Source organism: Etheostoma spectabile, chromosome 7 (genome assembly GCF_008692095.1).
Source record: "Etheostoma spectabile isolate EspeVRDwgs_2016 chromosome 7, UIUC_Espe_1.0, whole genome shotgun sequence".
Classification (NCBI taxonomy): Eukaryota; Metazoa; Chordata; class Actinopteri; order Perciformes; family Percidae; genus Etheostoma; species Etheostoma spectabile.
The window spans coordinates 1,190,350-1,210,719 of record NC_045739.1 but is presented as its reverse complement, the minus strand read 5'-3'; the positions used below and the strand labels follow the sequence as shown (position 1 = coordinate 1,210,719).

General features: G+C 40.8%; 2 protein-coding genes across 22 annotated transcripts in view; both read right to left on the bottom strand.

The window, feature by feature from the left end:
• Nucleotides 1–13,267, bottom strand: part of tpd52l2b (tpd52 like 2b) — a 32,909-nt gene extending 19,642 nt beyond the window's left edge. For all 21 annotated transcript variants that reach the window (XM_032520173.1, XM_032520161.1, XM_032520151.1 and 18 more), the window contains exons 1-3: nucleotides 13,025–13,267; nucleotides 4,713–4,870; nucleotides 782–930 (exon numbers count right to left, since the gene is read on the bottom strand). In XM_032520173.1, the coding sequence (XP_032376064.1) occupies nucleotides 782–930; nucleotides 4,713–4,870; nucleotides 13,025–13,043 (326 nt within the window). In that variant the 5' untranslated portion in view covers nucleotides 13,044–13,267. The remainder of the gene's footprint in view (nucleotides 1–781; nucleotides 931–4,712; nucleotides 4,871–13,024) is intronic.
• A 4,091-nt stretch (nucleotides 13,268–17,358) lies between these two features.
• Nucleotides 17,359–18,489, bottom strand: LOC116692133 (uncharacterized; the record flags this gene model as incomplete). Its single annotated transcript, XM_032520150.1, is given in 2 exon segments — nucleotides 17,359–17,536; nucleotides 18,360–18,489. A coding segment is annotated over 1 exon segment (87 nt), but the record flags the coding sequence as incomplete, so codon positions are not given.
• Nucleotides 18,490–20,370: the final 1,881 nt, after the last annotated feature.

Sequence of the window (20,370 nt, the reverse complement as noted above, 5' to 3'; positions counted from 1 at the left end):
CCGGTTGGGTAGCGCTTGGCTTAAAAACCTTTATCTGTGATCTTTTACGGTAGAAAGTGCTGCTATATTGTATTAGTGTCCACTAATAACTACAGTAGCTGCATGCTAACGCCAGATAGCTGTGATCTTGGGTCACATTGTGTAGTATTTGGTTTAGAAGCCTTTATTGGTGATTTGTCACGGCACAAAGTCCTGCTATATATTCGTTAGTCAGTCTCATGCTCCAAAGTGAAACACAGCGGCGAACCAGAAACTCACTCAACGCTATGTGCTGACCAATCAGAGCAGACTGGGGGTTTTCAAGAGGGTGGCTTAAAGAGACAGATGGTGCATATAGGAGTAGCAGCCATTGGCATTATGAGAAAAACGGTTTTTTTGAATATCAAAGCATATAAACGTGTTCTAGTACAAACATAAATACAAGTATGAACCTAGAAATGTTATATAATAGGTTCACTTTAAAAGGCAATCTTAAAACCAAACTGCACTAGTAAAAAACTACTATATTTATTTTTCCATCTTGCTTAGATCATTTTTTTAAGGGGTGATTATCTTTAAATGTGCCCCTTTTTGAAAAGGTAGCCTCTGTTCCATGAACATTTTTTATTCTTTTGTCTTTCTAAAAATCCAAATCGTGATCCTAGGAATTTCTGTTCCCTAATTAAAAGGAGCATCTACTACTGTATTGGACAGCAAAATTCTTTTTACCAAAATATCCTTTTAACATTTAAAAACAATCTTGAGGAGCTGTCTGTATTTTAAAATGTTGATTAATACATACGCGTTGGAGGTCTGTACATCTTGCCAGCTCTTGCTGAGGTTCTGCTTGAGTTCGTTGAGCGGGCTGAGGCCAAGTTTCCTCTTCAGCTCTGTGGCGTGTCTTTCTTTGGCTGACAGAACCTGACGCAGGGTGTTGATCTCCTCCTCCACCTAACACCACAACAGAGCCCCCAGAAAGAGTTAAGTGTAGGGCTTTCTTCTTCATTCATTCATTTATTTATTAATGTTGCTGTATGCAGTGTTCAATATAGCATGTCCCCCCCACTGGCCCCGTGGGCCAGTAAATCTGAGTTTTAGTGGCCCCAAAAAAAGAGGGGGAAAAACTCTTTTCCAAATTGTTAATTTATTAATTATTTATACACTGTAATAATTCAAACAAAAAGCATATTCTGCATTTACAAATATGAGTTCACTCCTTTTAGTTGGATTTGCACTTTTACGTCAGCTTTTAAAACACAGCTTTGGGGAAGCTGACTTTGCGTGAGCTAGCTATTAATATCAGCGTACCCCTGCAGTCTTTCTGCGTCACTCCCCGCTGCTTGGACATTTCTTTGCCAGGAGGAGAGCAGACAGCAGCTCCGGTCTTGCCCTGGCTGGGGTCAAGCAGCTGCAACTGCTGCTAAAGGTGCAGCATGTGTGGACTCTCTGTGGTAGGTGCGGCGGTCATTTATTGACTTTACCAAAATTCATTTCAAACCGGTACTGGGCAGTTCTACCGAGTATTGGTTCACGTAAAATCAAATGGTGCCAAATTTCGGTACCTGAGAGTAAGCGCAAGCTTATCTGTCCTCTCTGCATGTTGGCAAAGAGCAGAGGTACGGACGGCAAACTACGTTAGCTCTGAAGTGTTGTTAAAGTCACAGCGAGACATGGCAATGTCAAATTAGTTTCAGTTTTTCTAAACTTCACGCAGACACCTTTCACTGTGATATGATATTACTGACAAGCAGGCACAACAGGGGTTTCTATGCCCTGGGGTCTGACTGACAGGCTGAGGTTGTCAGGCAAGGCAACTACACTCACCGGCCACTTTATTAGGTACACCTGTCCAACTGCTCGTTAACACTTAATTTCTAAGCAGCCAATCACATGGCGGCAACTCAGTGCATTTAGGCATGTAGACATGGTCAAGAGAATCTCCTGCAGTTCAAACCGAGCATCAGTATGGGGAAGAAAAGTGATTTGAGTGACTTTGAACGTGGCATGATGGTTGGTGCCAGAAGGGCTGGTCTGAGTATTTCAGAAACTGCTAATCTACTGGGATTTTCACGCACAACCATCTCTAGGGTTTACAGAGAATGGTCCAAAAAAGAAAAAACATCCAGTGAGCGGCAGTTCTGTGGGCGGAAATGCCTTGTTGATGCCAGAGGTCAGAGGAGAATGGCCAGACTGGTTCGAGCTGATAGAAGGGCAACAGTGACTCAAATAACCACCCGTTACAACCAAGGTGGGCAGAAGAGCATCGTACGTCGAACTTTGAGGCAGATGGGCTACAGCAGCAGAAGACCACATCGGGTGCCACTCCTTTCAGCTAAGAACAGGAAACTGAGACTACAATTTGCACAAGCTCATCGAAATTGGACAATAGAAGATTGGAAAAACGTTGCCTGGTCTGATGAGTCTCGATTTCTGCTGCGACAGTCGGATGGTTGGGTCAGAATTTGGCGTCTACAACATGAAAGCATGGATCCATCCTGCCTTGTATCAACGGTTCAGGCTGGTGGTGGTGGTGTCATGGTGTGGGGAATATTTTCTTGGCACTCTTTGGGCCCCTTGGTACCAATTGAGCATCGTTGCAACGCCACAGCCTATCTGAGTATTGTTGCTGACCATGTCCATCCCTTTATGACCATAATGTACCCAACTTCTGATGGCTACTTTCAGCAGGATAATGCGCCATGTCATAAAGCTGGAATCATCACAGACTGGTTTCTTGAACATGACAATTGGTATTTCTCAATCTGTGTTCTTCTATGGACTTGTGTCCTTGTGTTCTTGTGAAACGTCATGTTTGGTGGCCAAAGTACTGACCCAATACACAAGTTAGCATTTCGCCAAGAACAGTTAAAATCCCCGGATGTGATCTCGACACGCCCATTTTACCGAGGATACATCGGATGGTAACTTGTGTGATCTTGGCCGGGCAGGTATCCCAGCATTCAATTCGGGTGTAAAGCGCTTATGGTTTCCGGTACACATATTTTCACAATTTACGTCTATTATTAAATCAATAAATTCATTTTTAAGATGTTTTAAGGCGAGAAATCAGCTGTGTAGATTTTGAATATAGGCAGTTCAACGAAAATTGATGGTGAATTAAAAAAGCCTTCGGAGTTTGAAAGCTCCGCAAACCCCGGCGGGCGAGCTTGCTACGCCAGCCGGGGATGACTCTCGCGAGCCGGTCAGTCAGTCAGCTCACAGACCCCTCTGGCCCCACGTCTAGACAGACCCCTCTGGCCCCACATTTAGACAGACCACTGCAGCAAAGCCAGGTCCAAGATATTGTAAGATATTTTAAACAATTTTTTCCGCTGTCATATATATCTGTCCTCTTCATCCTGGCTCTCCTCCCTCTCGGGCTCCTCTTCTGCTTCTCGGTAACGTATACAGACGGCAGTGACTAACTTTACCCAGTCCATCTATAATTTTAATACCTAGTTTAACGTTTCTTTTCTGCTTTCAATTAAAATTGAATCCCGAACAATGGTACAAGGATTTTTTCCCCGCCGTTGTGTCGGTATTTATATAGTTATTGGCCCGTGATACTTAATAGCACTTTAAATGAAAACCTGGAAGACTGAACAACAGAACAACAAGGCGGTGTGAAGGGTGACCGTCCTTGCTTTATTATGAATACACACATCAAAGCTAACTATAGAGTGGCAAGCGCCCTCTTTGCTGGGGGTGTTGCGCAATAACAGGAAGAACGCTTCGTCTCAAAACTGTCAACAGCGTTTTGTGTTCTTCTGAACTTGCGAGTTCTGTCTTCCAGGTACAGCTAGCAAGTACGGTCTCCCCAAGAACACAAGTCCGTTCTTTGCTTACTTGGTATTGAGAAACGCCCAATGAGTTCGCTGTACTCAAATGGCCTCCACAGTCACCAGATCTCAATCCAATACAGCATCTTTGGGATGTGGTGGAACGGGAGATTTGCATCATGGATGTGCAGCCGACAAATCTGCGGCAACTGTGTGATGCCATCATGTCAATATGGACCAAACTCCCTGAGGAATGCTTCCAGCAACTTGTTGAATCTATGCCACGAAGAATTGAGGCAGTTCTGAAGGCAAAAGGGGGTCCAACCCGTTACTAGCATGGGGTACCTAATAAAGTGGCCGGTGAGTGTATATTTCTATAGCACCTTTCAGCAACAAGGCAATTCAAAGTGCTTTACATGAAACATTAAAGAGCAGATACAAACTGTAATGATGATAATAAAACAGGCTAAAATAGATAAACAAATACAAGACTAAAAGTTACAGTGATTAAGAAAATAATTATTTGATTTAATAGGTTGCATAGACGTTTGGGAGGAGAGCGGGAGGGGTTTTAGTTTTGATTAATTTTGGTCAGTGTAAAATATTCTAAATTAATAACGATGTTCAAGTAAATTATTTTTACAACTGAAATATTTTTTTGTAATTACAGAGGAAAAGTACTGAAAAAAGTACCATTGGGTATGGGGAACCAGATTTCAGGTACGGGTATCGGGACTAGTATTTGTTAGTTCCAAACCTTATTCCTATCGCCCACTGCAGTCTCAAATTAAAATCCTCCTCTAAACTCTAAATCATGAATGCAAACAGCTTGAGTCACACAAAAAGCTGAGGGGGAGCTGATACCATTAACGGGTGTGTGGGTATTTTTCTAGAGCATCCCCGAAACACACACCTTCACTAGCCTATAGTTACATTTAAACAGCTGGGCCGTACCTTGGTGAGCTCTGTGCGGAGCTCCTCAGCCTCTTCCTCAGTCAGGCCCGGTGGGAGAGGGTTGGCTGCATTGCCCACCGCCCCCTCCACCGGCACATCGGACAAGCTGTCTGAATTATCCACCACAAGGCCTTTGTTAGGAGAGTTCAGGTTAATATCTGGAACAAGAGAGAAGGTGATACGATAAAGTTAAAGGAGGGGAAGAAGAAGACAACGTTAAGAACAGAAGTTAAGAGAGTCAAGTGCGTTAATGTGCAGTCTAAAAAAAATAAAAAATAAACATTTGTATTAATTATGTATTTCCCTCATTCCTGAGCGAGTACTTGTATGTTTTGAGCCCAGAGAACTATATTTTGCAAGCACATTACATTTTGAACAGAAATTAACACTCGCAAAAAATGATTTCGTTCAAACAAAATCCTATTCTGTGCTCAATAAATCTATTTGCGTGTTTGCTATTATCCATATTAACGTGCAATCATTAAACCCTTTCACGCAGTTTACTCATGTGATCTCTCAAAAACTCTCTGCGCACAGGTAGATGCTGCTGCGCTCCAGTCATGCCTCCCTCGCTCTCAACCTCTGCACTCTGCGAGCGTTCAACTCCTGACACACTCGCTCAAACATTCCATGTCCAAGTGTGGACAGTGAACGTCTCTGTCAGTGAAAAGATGAATAGGATCGCTACAGAGAGAGCAGAAATGCTCCGGTTTGTTAAGCACATCATTCGTCTCAAGAACTCACTTGGTCTCAAGTGAGTTACTTAGATGTTTTGAGAATACTCAGGGTTGGCTTATTCATAGTGTGAATTCAGGACACAAACTTATTTTTATATAAATATTTAGTATATTTTTTCTTCTGAAAATCTGATGACAGTCATATTTTGCACAAAGGTAAAGGTGCCCAATATCAGTAATTTCTGAAACTATATCATAAAAGTAAAAAGCAAAATGCATTTTGGAAAATAGTTAATTTGATCATCATAAAAATATGTTTTCTATACAGACATCGGTAAATATCTGTATCGGCCATAGCGGCAATATTAATATCGGCCACAATTTTCACATTGGTGCATCGCTAACTGTGTCTCGGCAAAAAAGTGGAGGGAAGGAGAAAACTGAGCAGCGGCCGCAGGCTAACGTTAATGTTAGTTAGCTAGGTAGGGAAATTAGCTTGTGACACTGGTTACAGAGAACGTTATCAGCTGAACAAGTTGTCAGTTGTCTGGCATGAACACGGTGCTGTCGTACGCTGTGACGATAATATGTAAATTAAGTTCAATTTTACTAACTGTAGTGCCGATTGGTGTAACGTTGACATAGGTCAACCGGAAGAAAAAGCCAGTTGTGCATTGGCAGAGCGCCACCTAACATCCTGGAGGTAGAGCTACTCCTGTCATTCTCCCCTGCTCATGTATACGGGGAGAACTGGCATAACCTGGTCATTCACTAACTGGGGTCAGACCATACTTACTGCTGTGCATGTAAAAGCACTGAGTAAAATGGAGGGGCAGCAGAAGGGTAAAAAAAATCCACACTTAGATTAGCGGAAGGGTTTAAAGCCTAAAATGGATTACTAAGAGACAATCTGTCTCTCAATATCTATTACACACACACACGGAAAAGGATAGTGTTGCCAGCAGGAGATAGCAGACAGGAAGAGAAAGTGGCAGTTAACAGGGCCAAAAGTTGAACTGTACTGTAGGAGATTAACTGAAGACCGCTCTGTCAGAAAACCATTTAACATTTTTTCTTCATGAAAACAGGAACAAATAAAAAACAAAAATAACTAGAACTGCACGCAGTTTCAACGGGGTCCAAGCCTCCCCGCGCCAGTCGTCCCCAGCGAAGGGAGGAAATGTTCTATATTGATTAGAGCGCCCGCTAAGGGCTTGTCCTTACCAAATCTGGCAGAGAGCCTCCGGGCGGTGGGCGAAACAATCATTACTGGTTTGGGTTTCATAGCATATACTGTGGCAGAGATATTGCAATTGCAAATTTCCCATTTAAATGCATTGACTTTGTCCACAAAACCAAAAAACGTCGATTATAGCGCCCCCTAATGGCCCATCATTACCAAATTATGTATGAAGCTTCTGTGCGGCATGCCAAACAATCACCCCAAGTTTGGTGTTGATACCACGTACTTTGGCCGAGATATGGCAAAGTACGTTCATGAAAAACACCCTTTTTTGTATTCGTAGCGCCCTCTAGTGGCCAATGTTCGTCAAATTTGTTACAGAGCCTCAGGGGGTCATAGCAAGTAATATTCTGAAGTTTGGCTTTGACAGCATTTATCTTGGCCGAGATATGGCAACGGCAATGTTTTCATAGCTAGCTACAAAACTTTGTTTGCATGTAACACGCGCAATTTTTATCCTATGAAAAATCTTTATACAGCTTTGTGTCAGGTTGGTCTGGAGATGCTATGTGCCAAGTTTTGTGCAGATCCATTGCACGGTCTCGGAGGAGTTAGAAAAAGTTGGTTTTTGAGAAATCGCGATTTTTCACGCATAAAAGTAGGCGGAAATCGTTGCCTCCTATATCACGAGATTAAATAGGATCCAGGGAACGCGTGGATGTAAGGTTTTTAAATTTCCGATGTACGGTTTGGGAGTTATAGGCCTCAACATTTTATTTCTCTGCTATAGCGCCACCTAGCGGTAGAAATGGGTCAATCTTTTTGGCTGAGGTCTTTGCGGACTTTCGGACCAGTCCTGAAAATGGCGCGTCGCCACCATGTACGGTTTAGGCTGCAGCACCACTTTTATGTAGTGAAGAAAAATAATAATGGAGGAAAATCTTACCGAAAACAATAGGGTTCCACAGCCCTGCTGTGTGAACCGCGTATCGCCTTGCGATTACCGCGGTGCACGCATCCTCGGGCTTGGACCCCTAAAAATAAAAGTGCAAAGAAAAAGGAAGAAGAATGTATTCCCAACAAAGAACAAAACATAGCCACAATATATTCTTGTGTGAACCTTTAAGTACCACAACAATGTGACCACTTAAATCTGCCACTGTAAATCTTACGTCATTCCCCTGGGGACACATACCTTTGACAACTACAAGAGCTTGGCACAGTCAGAGCTGGCATGGAAAACACAAAGAGGAAGACAGACAAAAAGTTGGAAACACGGGGTAAAAATAGACTTGATGCGGTTCAGTCCAACATTAAAACAGCATTTATTCAGTGCACAAACAGGCTCCAGTTTGGAGTGTTGGGCAGTCAACCTCTGCTCACTGATTTAAAAGGTCCAATATTTTATATAGTGAGATGTCCAACAATATGTTCTGCAAGAAACCCCAAATATCCGTATAAGTATGAACCTGAAAATGTGAATTACATGGGACCTTTAAAGAACAGACTTCTTTAACATAATGTACTTGCATATTGTTCTCTTCCTCTCTTAGAGAAGGCTTGTTGGTGACTTGATTAGAATGTACCATTTGCCAATAGAGAAATGAGTTGGCGCATGATGCTTTGAAGTTTTTTTTTTTTTTTACACTTTTGATGGTTTCAATGACTTTCAAATTTTACCTTTAAAAATACACACACATACACACACACACATTTTTTGGGATGTTTTTCTTTGAAAAAAAAAATAGAAATTGTATAGGGGCAAGTAAAAAATTGACTTAGGGCAAGTAGAATTTTGTTTTACTTTCCCTAGTGGACAAGTATAAAAAGTATCATAGAAGAAAAAAAACGTAGTGTTGAATCCTCAAATGCAACACTGAGTTCACTATTATTCCCTGAGACACAGTGCAGTATCCACGTCAACACAATTGATTGCAAAACACCATCAGACAACACAGCAGACATGACAGAGTTGTGTTGCAAAAGACCAAGATTATAGGTACTGTGGTGACGCTGTGTGATCCAGAGCCTCAACAATGCTACATCCGCTTACATGCTGCCGAGAGATATGACTGCTCCACCCTCAAGGTATATTGATTCAGTCAAGAAGGATTCTGAAACAACAGCAGCCAGGTGAAACAGAAACAAGGCCCATATGAGGAAAATAACTAAAAAAATAATTTCTTCCTGGGATTTGGAGTTCAATCTCAGATATTGTTTTGTGTTGTGCATTTGTCTTTAGTTGGTGATTTACGCCTTCTGACAACACCCAGAGTCAAGCATGTAAATACATGGCTGGTTTAGATGGCCCATAATTTGCCCACTAACAATATATATATTTTTATACTGACAGTAGTGTCATGTGAGAATGCATCAGTCGGGAAACGTCCCAGGCTCTGGCACAATATCAAAAGTTTGAACACACCTTCTCATTCAATGCATTTCCTTTATTTTCATGACTATTTCCCTTATAGATTATCACTGAAGGCATCTATACTATGAATGAACACATGTGGAATTATGTACTTAACACAAAAGTGTGAAATAACTGAAAACATGTCTTATATTCTAGTTTCTTCAAAGTAGCCACCCTTTGCTTTTTTGATAGTGCTGCAAACCCTTGGTGTTCTCTCAATGAACTTCATGAGGTAGTATCCTGAAATGGTTTTCACTTCACAGGTGTGCCTTGTCAGGGTTAATTAGTGGAATTTCTCGCCTTATTAAATGGGGTTGGGACCATCAGTTGTGTTGTGCAGAAGTCAGGTTGATACACAGCCAATTGGACAACTGTTAGAATTCATATTTTGGCAAGAACCAATCAGCTAAGGAAAGAGAAACGAGTGGCCATCATTACTTTAAGAAGTAAGAAATTAAAGTCAGTCGGTCCAAAAAATAGGTCCGGAAAATTGCAAAAACTTTGAACATGTTCCCAAGTGCAGTCGCAAAAACCATCAAGCGCTACAATGAAACTGGCTCACATGAGGACCGCCCCAGGAAGAACAAAAGTAACCTCTGCTGCTGAGGATAAATTCACCAGCCTCAGAAATCGCAACAGCAGCTCAGATTAGAGACCAGATGAATACCACACAGAGTTCCAGCAGCAGACACATCTCTTGAACTACTGTTAAGAGAAGATTGCGCGAATCAGGCCTTCATGGTCAAATAGCAGCTAGGAAACAACTGCTAAGGAGAGGCAACAAGCAGAAGAGATTTGTTTGGACCAAGAAACACAAGGAATGGACATTAGACCAGTGGAAATCTGTGCTATGGCCTGATAAGTCCAAGTTTGAGATCTTTAGTTCCAACCGCCGTGTCTTTGTGTGACGGAGAAAAGGTGGCCGATGGATTCTACATGCCTGGTTCCCGCCGTGAAGCATGGAGGAGGTGGTGTAATGGTGCTTTGCTGGTGACAATGTTAGGGATTTATTCAAAATTGAAAGCATACTGAACCAGCATGGCTAGCACAGCATCCTGCAGCATCATGCCATCCCATCCAGTTTCCGTTTAGTTGGACCATCATTTATTTTTCAACAGGACAATGACTTCAAACATCTCCAGGCTGTGTAAGGGCTATTTGACCAAGAAGGAGAGTGATGGAGTGCTGCGCCTCCACAGTCACCAGACCCGAACCCAATTGAGATGGTTTGGGGTGAGCTGGACGGCAGAGTGAAGGCAAAAGGGCCACCAAGTGCTAAGCATCTCTGGGAACTCCTTCAAGACTGTTGGGAAACCATTTCAGGTGACTAACTCTTAAAGCTTGAAAGGGTGGCTACTTTGAAGAAACTAAAATTTAAGACATGTTTTCAGTTATTTCACACTTTTTTGTTAAGTACATTATTCCATATAGGTTCATTCGTAGTTTTGATGCCTGCAGTGATAATCTACAACGTATATAATCATGAAAATAAAGAAAACACATTGAATGAGAAGGTGGTTCCAAACTTTTGGCCTGTACTGTAAATATCTCACACACACACACACACACATGCACGCACACAGAGGTGGGTAGTAACGAGTTACATTTACTCCGTTACATTTACTTGAGTAAGTTTTTGAAAAAAATTGTACTTCTAGGAGTAGTTTTAAATCACTATACTTTTACTTGAGTAGATTAGTGAAGAAGAATCTGTACTCTTACTCCGCTACATTAGGCTACAATGAGCTCATTACTCGTTACTACGCTTCATTGTTTTTACCACAGCGTACGTCTCATGGTAATGTTTTATTTTGACAGAGAGAGAGAGTCTTCAGCTGAAGGCTCTACCACCACGTGACCGTACTCATTTCAGCAGAGGGACAGGTTAGCTTTACACTCGTAGCAAAGCAAAGACGTCAGAATCAAACCAAGGCAACACAGACCAGGAGGACCCCCACCCCCCCCCCCCCCCCCCCCCCCGGCCTCATAGTGAAAGCATGGTTACCTTCTAGGAAAAGTGCGAAACAGCAGCTACATCATGCGGCGTCTTCTGTGTCGACCAAATCAAACGGACATGTGAGCATTCAACAACTCAACATCTGACCTGAGGAAACGTAGCGGTGGTTTTAGTTTCTGCTGTGGAGAGGTGGATCTTTGTCTTTTAGGTTACATACAGTATGTTTTACACATAAAGTATCCATTCTAATTTGATGTGACAAGTTTCTCAAGTAAGCCATTTTGTAATTAATAAATAAATTTTAATTTATTTTATTGATTGGATGAACTATAATTTGCCTAAAGATGTTTATTTTGTATTTTTGTCTGTCTGATTGATGCTTGTGTTAAGAAATAAATCAGACGTTACTCAACAGTTACTCACTACTTGAGCAGTTTTTTCATCAAGCACTTTTTTACTCTTACTCAAGTAATTATTTGGATGACTACTTTTACTTGAGTCATATTATTCTGAAGTAACAGTACTTTTACTTGAGTACAATTTTTGGCTACTCTACCCACCTCTGCACACACGTATCATTTAGGAAACAACAGTAGCAGAATTTATTTTGAAAACATATCCTAACTCTCCCTGTTTGCCAAACTTCAAGATAGACATATGAATGCATATTTAATCAGTTCCAATAAGAGTCATCATGAAGCACAGGAAGCCTGATACAATATGACATTTCAATCATGGCCACTCACTATTACAAACTACGGGATCTATAGGCTGTCTCATTAGGACATCCCTAGTGGATAATGCAGCCATAAAAAAAGAAAATTGTGACAAGACTAAATATTTACTCAGTTTATGTATTTCTTTGAATTTCACTAAATTGACAGGCAGCCGCAGCAGAATACAGAGGGAAAGACAAAGAAAGCAAGAAACACGGACAAAGACAAAGAAATGTGTGCCCTTTCTAACAATGTGGCTATGGACACAGACAAATACATTTGGCATGGTGAACCTCAAAGTGACAGGAGTGCCAACCAACTACTGCATTGCATCCTATATAGTGTCTCTTTGCCGGACCTTCCTCTACAGCGCTGTGGAGGAGGGTCAGGCAAAGCAAGACTAACCAGATAGACCTCATAAATCCACCAGAGTTCAAAATTCCAACACAAAGAAGGCGGAAGGTAACGAAAACATTGATATCCAGCGGAATTTCCTGGTGCAACAAGCAATCCCAGATGTGGAACGTTGTGGACATAGACTCCTATATTAATGGACACCAGATATTTCAGCAGGCGAACATGCTACAGGACTCTGTAATGCAAAGGCTGTCAGCAACTTGGTAATAAATCAAAAATATACTTAGTACAAAATGTAAAAGTACACATTATACAAAAGTCCTTATTCCTAATAAAGCATAATATATCATTGATATTATTATACTTATATTAGGCATATGTTCAACAATTTAGTGTTGCAACTGGTAAATGTGGGGTGTATCTTAATGCTAACAAAGTTACTGCTGCTCGTGAATTTCATCAAGGGGCAATAAATATCGTAATTCATATTAAATTATCATTATTGAAATGCTAATTATAATTTGTATTATTAATTTGAATTTGCAAAGTAGGCCAAACGAACGTTAAAAGGTATTAAATAATAGAAGTATAAAATAACATGTCCTTCTGTTTACAGGATTTAAAATGAGCTCGTTGGAATGTAAAGTCCAAGAGAAAAAATGACAGTGTTCCCGTGTTAACTGACTTAATTTCAGTCATATCAGATTAAAGTGTGTTGGGAAGCTGCTGACATTAGAAGCACTCCTTCCACTGGACTCCCTGTTATTAATAACGTTAGCATGGCCCGTCCCGTCCTCACGGATGCACCATTAACACCATTTAATAACTCGAAACTAATCAAAAGTGTCAGCTAAACAAAGCAACAACAAAGCTGGTAGCTACGTGGCAGGGAATCAATGCGTGCCAACCGTTTGCTGTGTGTTTAGCTAACAGTTTACGCATTTCTGAAGCTAAGCTACAACGCTACGCTAGCTAGCTAAGTTGCCAGGCTAACAGTTAACGTTACCTTGACTGGCGGGGTCCATTTCAGCGTCGATTTCACAGAGTTGGGACTGCTGTTTTTGTTCAAAGTTAACCTCGGCTGGTGGGAAATGTGGATAGCAGACTGTTTCAGTTGCTTTCCACTCGGTGTGTATTAATCTTTGTGGTTTTAGCGGCTGCTCCCACTCAGAGAAAGTCGTCGACAGGAACTCAAGACAGCCCAACAACCTTTTTTTTTTTTTTTTTTTTTTTTTTCCTTCTTCTTCTCTTTCTTCATTCTTCTTCTTCTTTGCATTAGGCCGACTAGAAGCTGCATTGGCGTATTGCTGCCCTCTACGGTTTGTTACTAACTGTCATTCAACAATTATTTATTTAAATGTGATTTTGTTAGTGCATTGGACGTTCAAAAGATGCCTGTTTTATTATTTATTAGGAACAAGCAGTTGCTTATCCTATCGTATTGTTGCTTGTAGCTCGTTCTACATCCATTCTTGTAGTATTCCCCAGATCCAAATCGTACCCCATTACATACGAAAGGACCCCAAACCACTTCATATGTAACTCCACTATAGCCTACTACTGAGTGACATATACTGTACTTCTACATCAGAAGAAGACACAGTACTACTACATTTACCTGACAGAGAACATTGCCCATTCAGAATGTGCGCACAAAATATCATAATTAAAATGTGGACTAATCAGACATTTGCCCACAGGCTTAGGGGTGCCTATCACTAGGATTTCCATAGCATCCCCTCAGCAGCCCACAAGAAATTTCTGTGGTTTATTTATAATAAAAAAAAAATGTTTATGTCTTAATACTAGAATTTATATTTAAAAATGAATAAATAAACTAATAAACCAAACTGATTATTTTTAGAATAAAAACATGAAGCAAACACATGTGATACTATTCGGCCAATGGGCGCTGCACACATTACACTTTTGACCTTCCTTCCACAGTATGGACGGAAGAACAAGATCTTAGTTGTTAGTTTTCTCTGATCCTGTCACTGCAGTCTCCATTCACTGTCTAAGAGTCGGCGCCTTGCTGGCCGCGTGTCATAATGCGTGTCATATGTGGCCATGTGTCATAATTCAAACAATGCTTGGCTGCAAGTTTTCATTCTTTGATTTTCTTTTACTGCTGCTAGCGCATTTGCTGGTCATGTTTTGACCATAGTCCTGAAGGATATGTTCCATGTGTGATTCCTGTCTGATGTGGGCTAGTCTATGTCCTGCAGGATGTCCGATGTAGGCTAGTCTATGTCCTGCAGGATGTCCGATGTAGGCTAGTCTATGTCCTGCAGGATGTCTGATGTAGGCTAGTCTATATCCTGCAGGATGTCCGATGTGGGCTAATCTATGTCCTGCAGGATGTCTGATGTAGGCTAGTCTATATCCTGCAGGATGTCCGATGTGGGCTAATCTATGTCCTGCAGGATGTCTGATGTGGGCTAGGCTATGTCCTGCAAGATATCCGATGTGGGCCAGTCTATGTCCTGCGGGATGTCTGATGTGGGATAGTCTATGTCATGTGGGATGTCTGATGTGGGCTAGTCTATGTCTTGCAGGATGTAAACGTCTTCTCTGCTGTGTGGGTTAATGTTTACCACTTTTTGTAATAAAAAGGTTAATTTTATAACCGTGCTGTGCAGAGCCAATGCTGCTGGTTTTGCCGGTGCAAATATATTTTAGCCTGAATAGGTTAATAGGTTAATTCAGTGAATAGTAAAGACTGCTGGGCCCCACTCCCCTCACTTTCCCCTCACATAGCCTCTTCAGCCTACTGCCATCTGGGAGAAGTTACTGGAGCATTCAAGCCTGTTCCACCAGACTGGCAAACAGCTTCAACACCCTCCCCTCTCTCCCTCCTCCTCCCCTCTGCCCCAAGAACTCTGAACTCTGTTCTCATTTACAGCCTTATTTGGAAGTTCATCTGTGTGCTGGAACCAAGGGCGTAACTCTGGGTTCAACATTGGGTGGGTTGAGATCTACCCTTTTGAGCAAAATTGAAATTTTGAGCAACGAAACACTTCATTTCCTGCATTCTGGTAAATATTTCTGGTACAATTTGCATATTTTCTGCATTCATTAATGGTGCAAATTTATTTAATTATGTAAAGGAAATTATTATTAGATATTTGGAGGGGGGATTGTAACACACACACACACACACACACACATCTTCAGGTGACAAAACCTAGATTTATTTGATTTATACTGTACATGTATCAATAACAACCAATATCTCATCTGACCCACTCTGTCCTGCATTTTGCAAAGACTTACAAAACACTAAACACTCAATAAATAATATGTGCTCAGACACTCTAATACACATAAAAAGCCACTGCAGTGTGTGCCAGAAGTCACTACATTTTGACAATACCACCAAACCACACTTAATCACATATGACATCCAAAATCACCAGTTCAAAGTGGACAAACTGGTTAGGGACTATTGTTTTACCCATTTCTTATGCCAAGCTACAACTAGTAGCACACAGGAAGTAACTGGCTGTTAAAAGCTCAGATTCCCTCTGATAGAAATAAGTAGCTTTACCTTTAACAGTAGGCTCTATAATTATTTTTACTATATTTTACTATAATTTGACACAGCATTAAATGGTACATTTTTAGGAGCAATAATAGTGTTAAGTTTTTTTTCTTTTTCTTCAAGTCAAGCAAAAAATGCAGTAAAACGTTTTAAAATTTTGAAAAAACAATTGTTTGGGGTTGCTGTGGCAGTGGTAGAGTGGTCGCCTGCCAATCGGAAGGTTGGTGGTTCAATCCCTGGCCCTGCAGTCCCATGTTGAACTGTCATTGGGCAAGACACTGAACCCCGAGTTGCCCCCAATGCTGTCCCATCAGAGTGTAGATATGTGTGAGTATGTATCTGATGTGTGTGAGTGTGTATCTGATGAGCAGGTGGCACCTTGTATGGCAACCTCGGCCACAGTGTGAATACTTCCTGTACTATGTTACAGAGCTTTGAGTAGTCGTAAGGACTAGAAAAGCTCTTTATAAATACTTTACATGTAAATCCTGCAGCCATATACCAGTAGGCTTAACAGTACTACTACAAGCTCTGCTATAACTACTAAAACTTGCACTTTTACATTCTCTGCTACTGCAACTACCTGGACTTATACTAGTGGTACTTCCTTTATAAAAACAGGTAACACTTTCCCCTTATACTGCATATGCTACCAGCAGTGGTGGAAAAAGGTCTCAGATCCTTAAGTAAATGTAGAAATACTGCATTAACTACCGGAAGCTGTGGATGAAATAACTTTTGTATTTCCGACATGTAATTGGGGCGGAAGGGAAGGGCCACTAAGTGGCAACCACCTAAATAACATCATATCATATCATATCATATAGCAGTAAAAGGCCTGAATTCAAAATGTTAAAGAAAGGAATCCATGTATTATTAGCAAAATGTACTTAAAGTATCAAAAGTACTCAATATGACAGCTCCTTTCAAAGTGTTATGTTTAAAAAAAAAATTGTATTTATATATGGATAAATATCTATATATACTGTATATATTATATTATTTTAAAAATATATATTTTCTATGAAACAAACAAATTTTACAGTTTCATATGATCAATGTGGAGCTCATTTTAGATACGTTGTATGCTACTCAGTAGATTTGTAGTAAAGTAATGCATCATGTAAACATATGTTTATGTATGATTTTTTTACACTAAAGCTGTCAGATAAATGTAGTAGAGTAAAAAGTACAATCTTTCCATCAGAGATGTACTAGAGTAGAATTATAAAGTAGCATTAAATTGTACTTAAGTACAGTACTCGAGTAAATATGGGCCTACTTACTTAAGTTACACCACTGAATACTAGTACTACCTAGTACAATGATAGAATACTTATACTATTCCATCAGAGATGTTTTAGAGTAGAATTATAAGGTAGCATTAAATTGTACTTAAGTACAGTACTCTAGTAAATATGGGCCTACTTACTTAAGTTACACCACTGAGTACTAGTACTACCTAGTACGATAGAATACTTATACTATTTCCTCGACACTGCGTCTTAAAAACCTGTTCTGCTGTGAAGGGCAACAGCTTCTTCTAAATACAGTTTCAAAATAGGAGCCCAACAGAGTCAGTGTTTTCCCCTTTAGGCACACAGATCTATTCCTATCTTGTACTACATTGTTTTAAATTGGATGAATATTCAGAACACAACAGAGCCTGTTGATAAAACTGCTGCAAATTTAATCCAAGTGCACGTATGTTTTTTGTCTCAGGGCAGTGCTGGGACTAGTGCTGGGACTAGTCTACATTTGCAGTCTACAAATCAGACTCTGGAGTGCATCTTTTCTGCTTTCTCTCCTTAGCAAAACATCTTCTCTTTTCTCTTTCCTCTACTTCTTGTGGACAGAGTTCAGCCAGGAGAAGCAGAAACTGGGTCGACGAGGAACCTCACCGAGGGTGAAAGACGAGGAAGAGGAGGAGGGAGGAGGACCGGTCCAAGCAGGACTCTTTGTCTCAGTCTCCAGCTGGAGCAAAGATGGACAGCACATGGACTAAGCATAAGTAAAAGTCCTGCATTGAAATGTTACTTGGGTAAAGGTATATGACTATTATTAGGAAAGTGTACTTTAAGTATCAAAAGTAAAAGTACTTTGTGCAGAAAAATGTGAGTGTAGATGAAGACCTTTAATGCAAACACAACTTATCATGCCTGCAAGAAGCAAAGGGGCATAAAAAGAGTTGTTACTGCTGTTAGAGTATAAAAACATAAGCAAGTATAAAAAAAAATACAATTAAAGTTGTTAATACTAGATTAAGGTCAGATGGTTAATATGTCAATATAAGTTGTAGCAGTTGGATTTAACTTGAAATCTTAAAACCTTTACTGACTTCTTGACATTTCTGTTATTACAAAGTAGTACCACAAGATGTCAGCAGAGGCTAGAGTCAGCCACACATGGCTGAAGGTATGGACTGATTATAAAACACCCTGTGTCCATGGTAACAAGACACCCTAACTCAGTCTCCACGAGTTTACTTTTAGTCGTTATGCAACGTTTGTAGTCTTTTGTGTATGTCTGGCGTAATTTGGGGTAAATTGAAGAGGACTTGTTTTTTTTACTATATTGTTACTGCTTTTAGAGCAATAGAATCCGGGTTATGTATTTTGTGAAAGAAATATTTTACAAATAAGGTCTTAAAATCACTAAGGACATGCCAGCCATTAATCTGCATTTGGTTCATGCCGGCATTTAAAAAAAGAAACATTTCAAGCTGCAGCTTTAATGTCCATTTCTTTAGTTTTTTTTCTTCTTCAAAATAAAAGCGCGGTGGAGCCAGCAGGTGTACCTGAACTGTGCAGCAGTGAGGGTGGATGTGTCTCCTGCTGGGGTTATGTGCAAATGAAGCAGCCGATGTAAGCCCAAACCCTCTGCAGGATGACCAGGAAGGCCAACAGGTAGAAGAGCAGAGTGACAGCCTGGAGAAAGATGGATGGATGAGAGAGAGAGAGAGAATGGTGGATGGAGGCCATGGTAAATGAGGAGATAGAGACAGGAGGGACAAGAGAAGTGGTCAAAGTGAAGAGAAGATTTGGGATGAAGGAGACAGATGGAGAGATGATGCTGCAATAAAAAGACTGTCATGTGGGGAAGGACGAAGGAAGGGAAGAGCACTGATTACTGTAACCAAGTACATTTACTCAAGTAAGGTACCTAATAGGGCTGCACAATATATAGTTTTTATCCTCATCGAAATATCAAAAATATTCTTTTTTATTAGTGCCTTTTGTTTTCAATTATATGTTCAATTTGTTCAGTAAAAGAATGTTGGACATTATTTTCTTTTATTTGTCTTGTATTTAGCAGAATACTGAAAGCAGCAGAAATGAGAACACTATTCCAAGTAATTTAGTTAGCGTGATATTTTATATTATCTCATATTTTCCTCATATTCTGCTGCCCTAGTACCTAAGTACAATATGAGGTACTTGCACTTTTCTTGAGTATTTTCTTCTCATGCCACTTTCAAATTTTTTATTGTACTTTTTACTTCACTAGACAACATTAGTTACTGTACTGATTAAGACTTTTGCACACAAAACATGAAAATGTTCAACTACAGCTGAAGCTATTAGTCGATTGTAATCAGTCACTGGGGGCATTTTACAGACCCAGTACTACTTTAAGTACAGTACATTTTGTTCATAATACTGCTTTTGAATGCTGAACAAGATTACTCCTTTTATGGAAACAATTTATTGAATTTTGTTTTCGGCTGTCACGTCTGTACAATGTAAAATAACTGGTGCTCTTCATTGAAGTGAAATAAACTTTTATTTTGAAGGTGAAATATATTTTTGAATAGTTTCCCCTCTTGTCCTTCCTTCTTCCTGCCTCGCCTTACGTTTTTAACATGTTTTCAACATTGGACAACACAGAGAGATGTGACTCTGCAAAAAAGATGAGCAGCAACAACCCCAAAACAAGAGAGTAAGAAGAGAAGAAAGAGAGAGAAAAAGAAAAAGACAATGTGGAGGTGTAGCCAGATCAGCAGGTGGGTGAAGAGTGCAATAGCCCGCTCGATGACAATGAGGACGATGATGAAGGTAAAACCAGCAGACACTGACCTGGAGAGAAACAGAGGAGGTTATTTTTTCTTCAGTTTCATGAACACTTGTTTCCATTTTGCCGTAAAGGTCTTGAGGCTGCTCGCTGTTCTCTCCATTATCCTCTTTCTTTTCCTCAGACCCTGTGTTGCCGGCTCCCTGCATCCAGCTAGTCTTCCTCTCCACCCCAGGGTGTCCCGTGTCCAGGCTGACATGTTTCTGCTCAGAGCCATCCTCCCTCATATGGACACAACCCATCTTTTCTTTCCTTTCATCACACCGTATGTTTCCTTCTTCCAGCCCTTCATTCATCGTCTCAAGCTCTCTTTCTCTCAGGTCGGAAGCACATTTCAGATCTAAAGGATCTTCATCATGTTGCTCTGTCTCTTCTGCATCCTCTGCTCCTCCATCAGTCAGCTCAAACTCGTCTTCACCCATCTCTGAGCTACCTCTCTCAGAAGTCTCCGCTGGATGTAATGATGGACTATCGTGTGCTAGGCTGAAGCTTTGATCCACAGCCCCGGGTAGGCACACCCAGCCCTGCATGTCCTCCTCCTCAGTTTCCTCCTCTGAGATACCAGCGTCTCCGGCTGCCTGCCCAGTCAGTAACAGATGGGGAACAGGTGTTAAAGCACTGCCCTGCTCAACAGGTACTGTCTGTGGGGGAGACTGAAATAGAGAGAGACTTTTGCGCTCCGACTCATGCGGTAGAGGAAGGTGTGTTGGGTTGAAGCTCAGTGGAAAGTAGGAGTT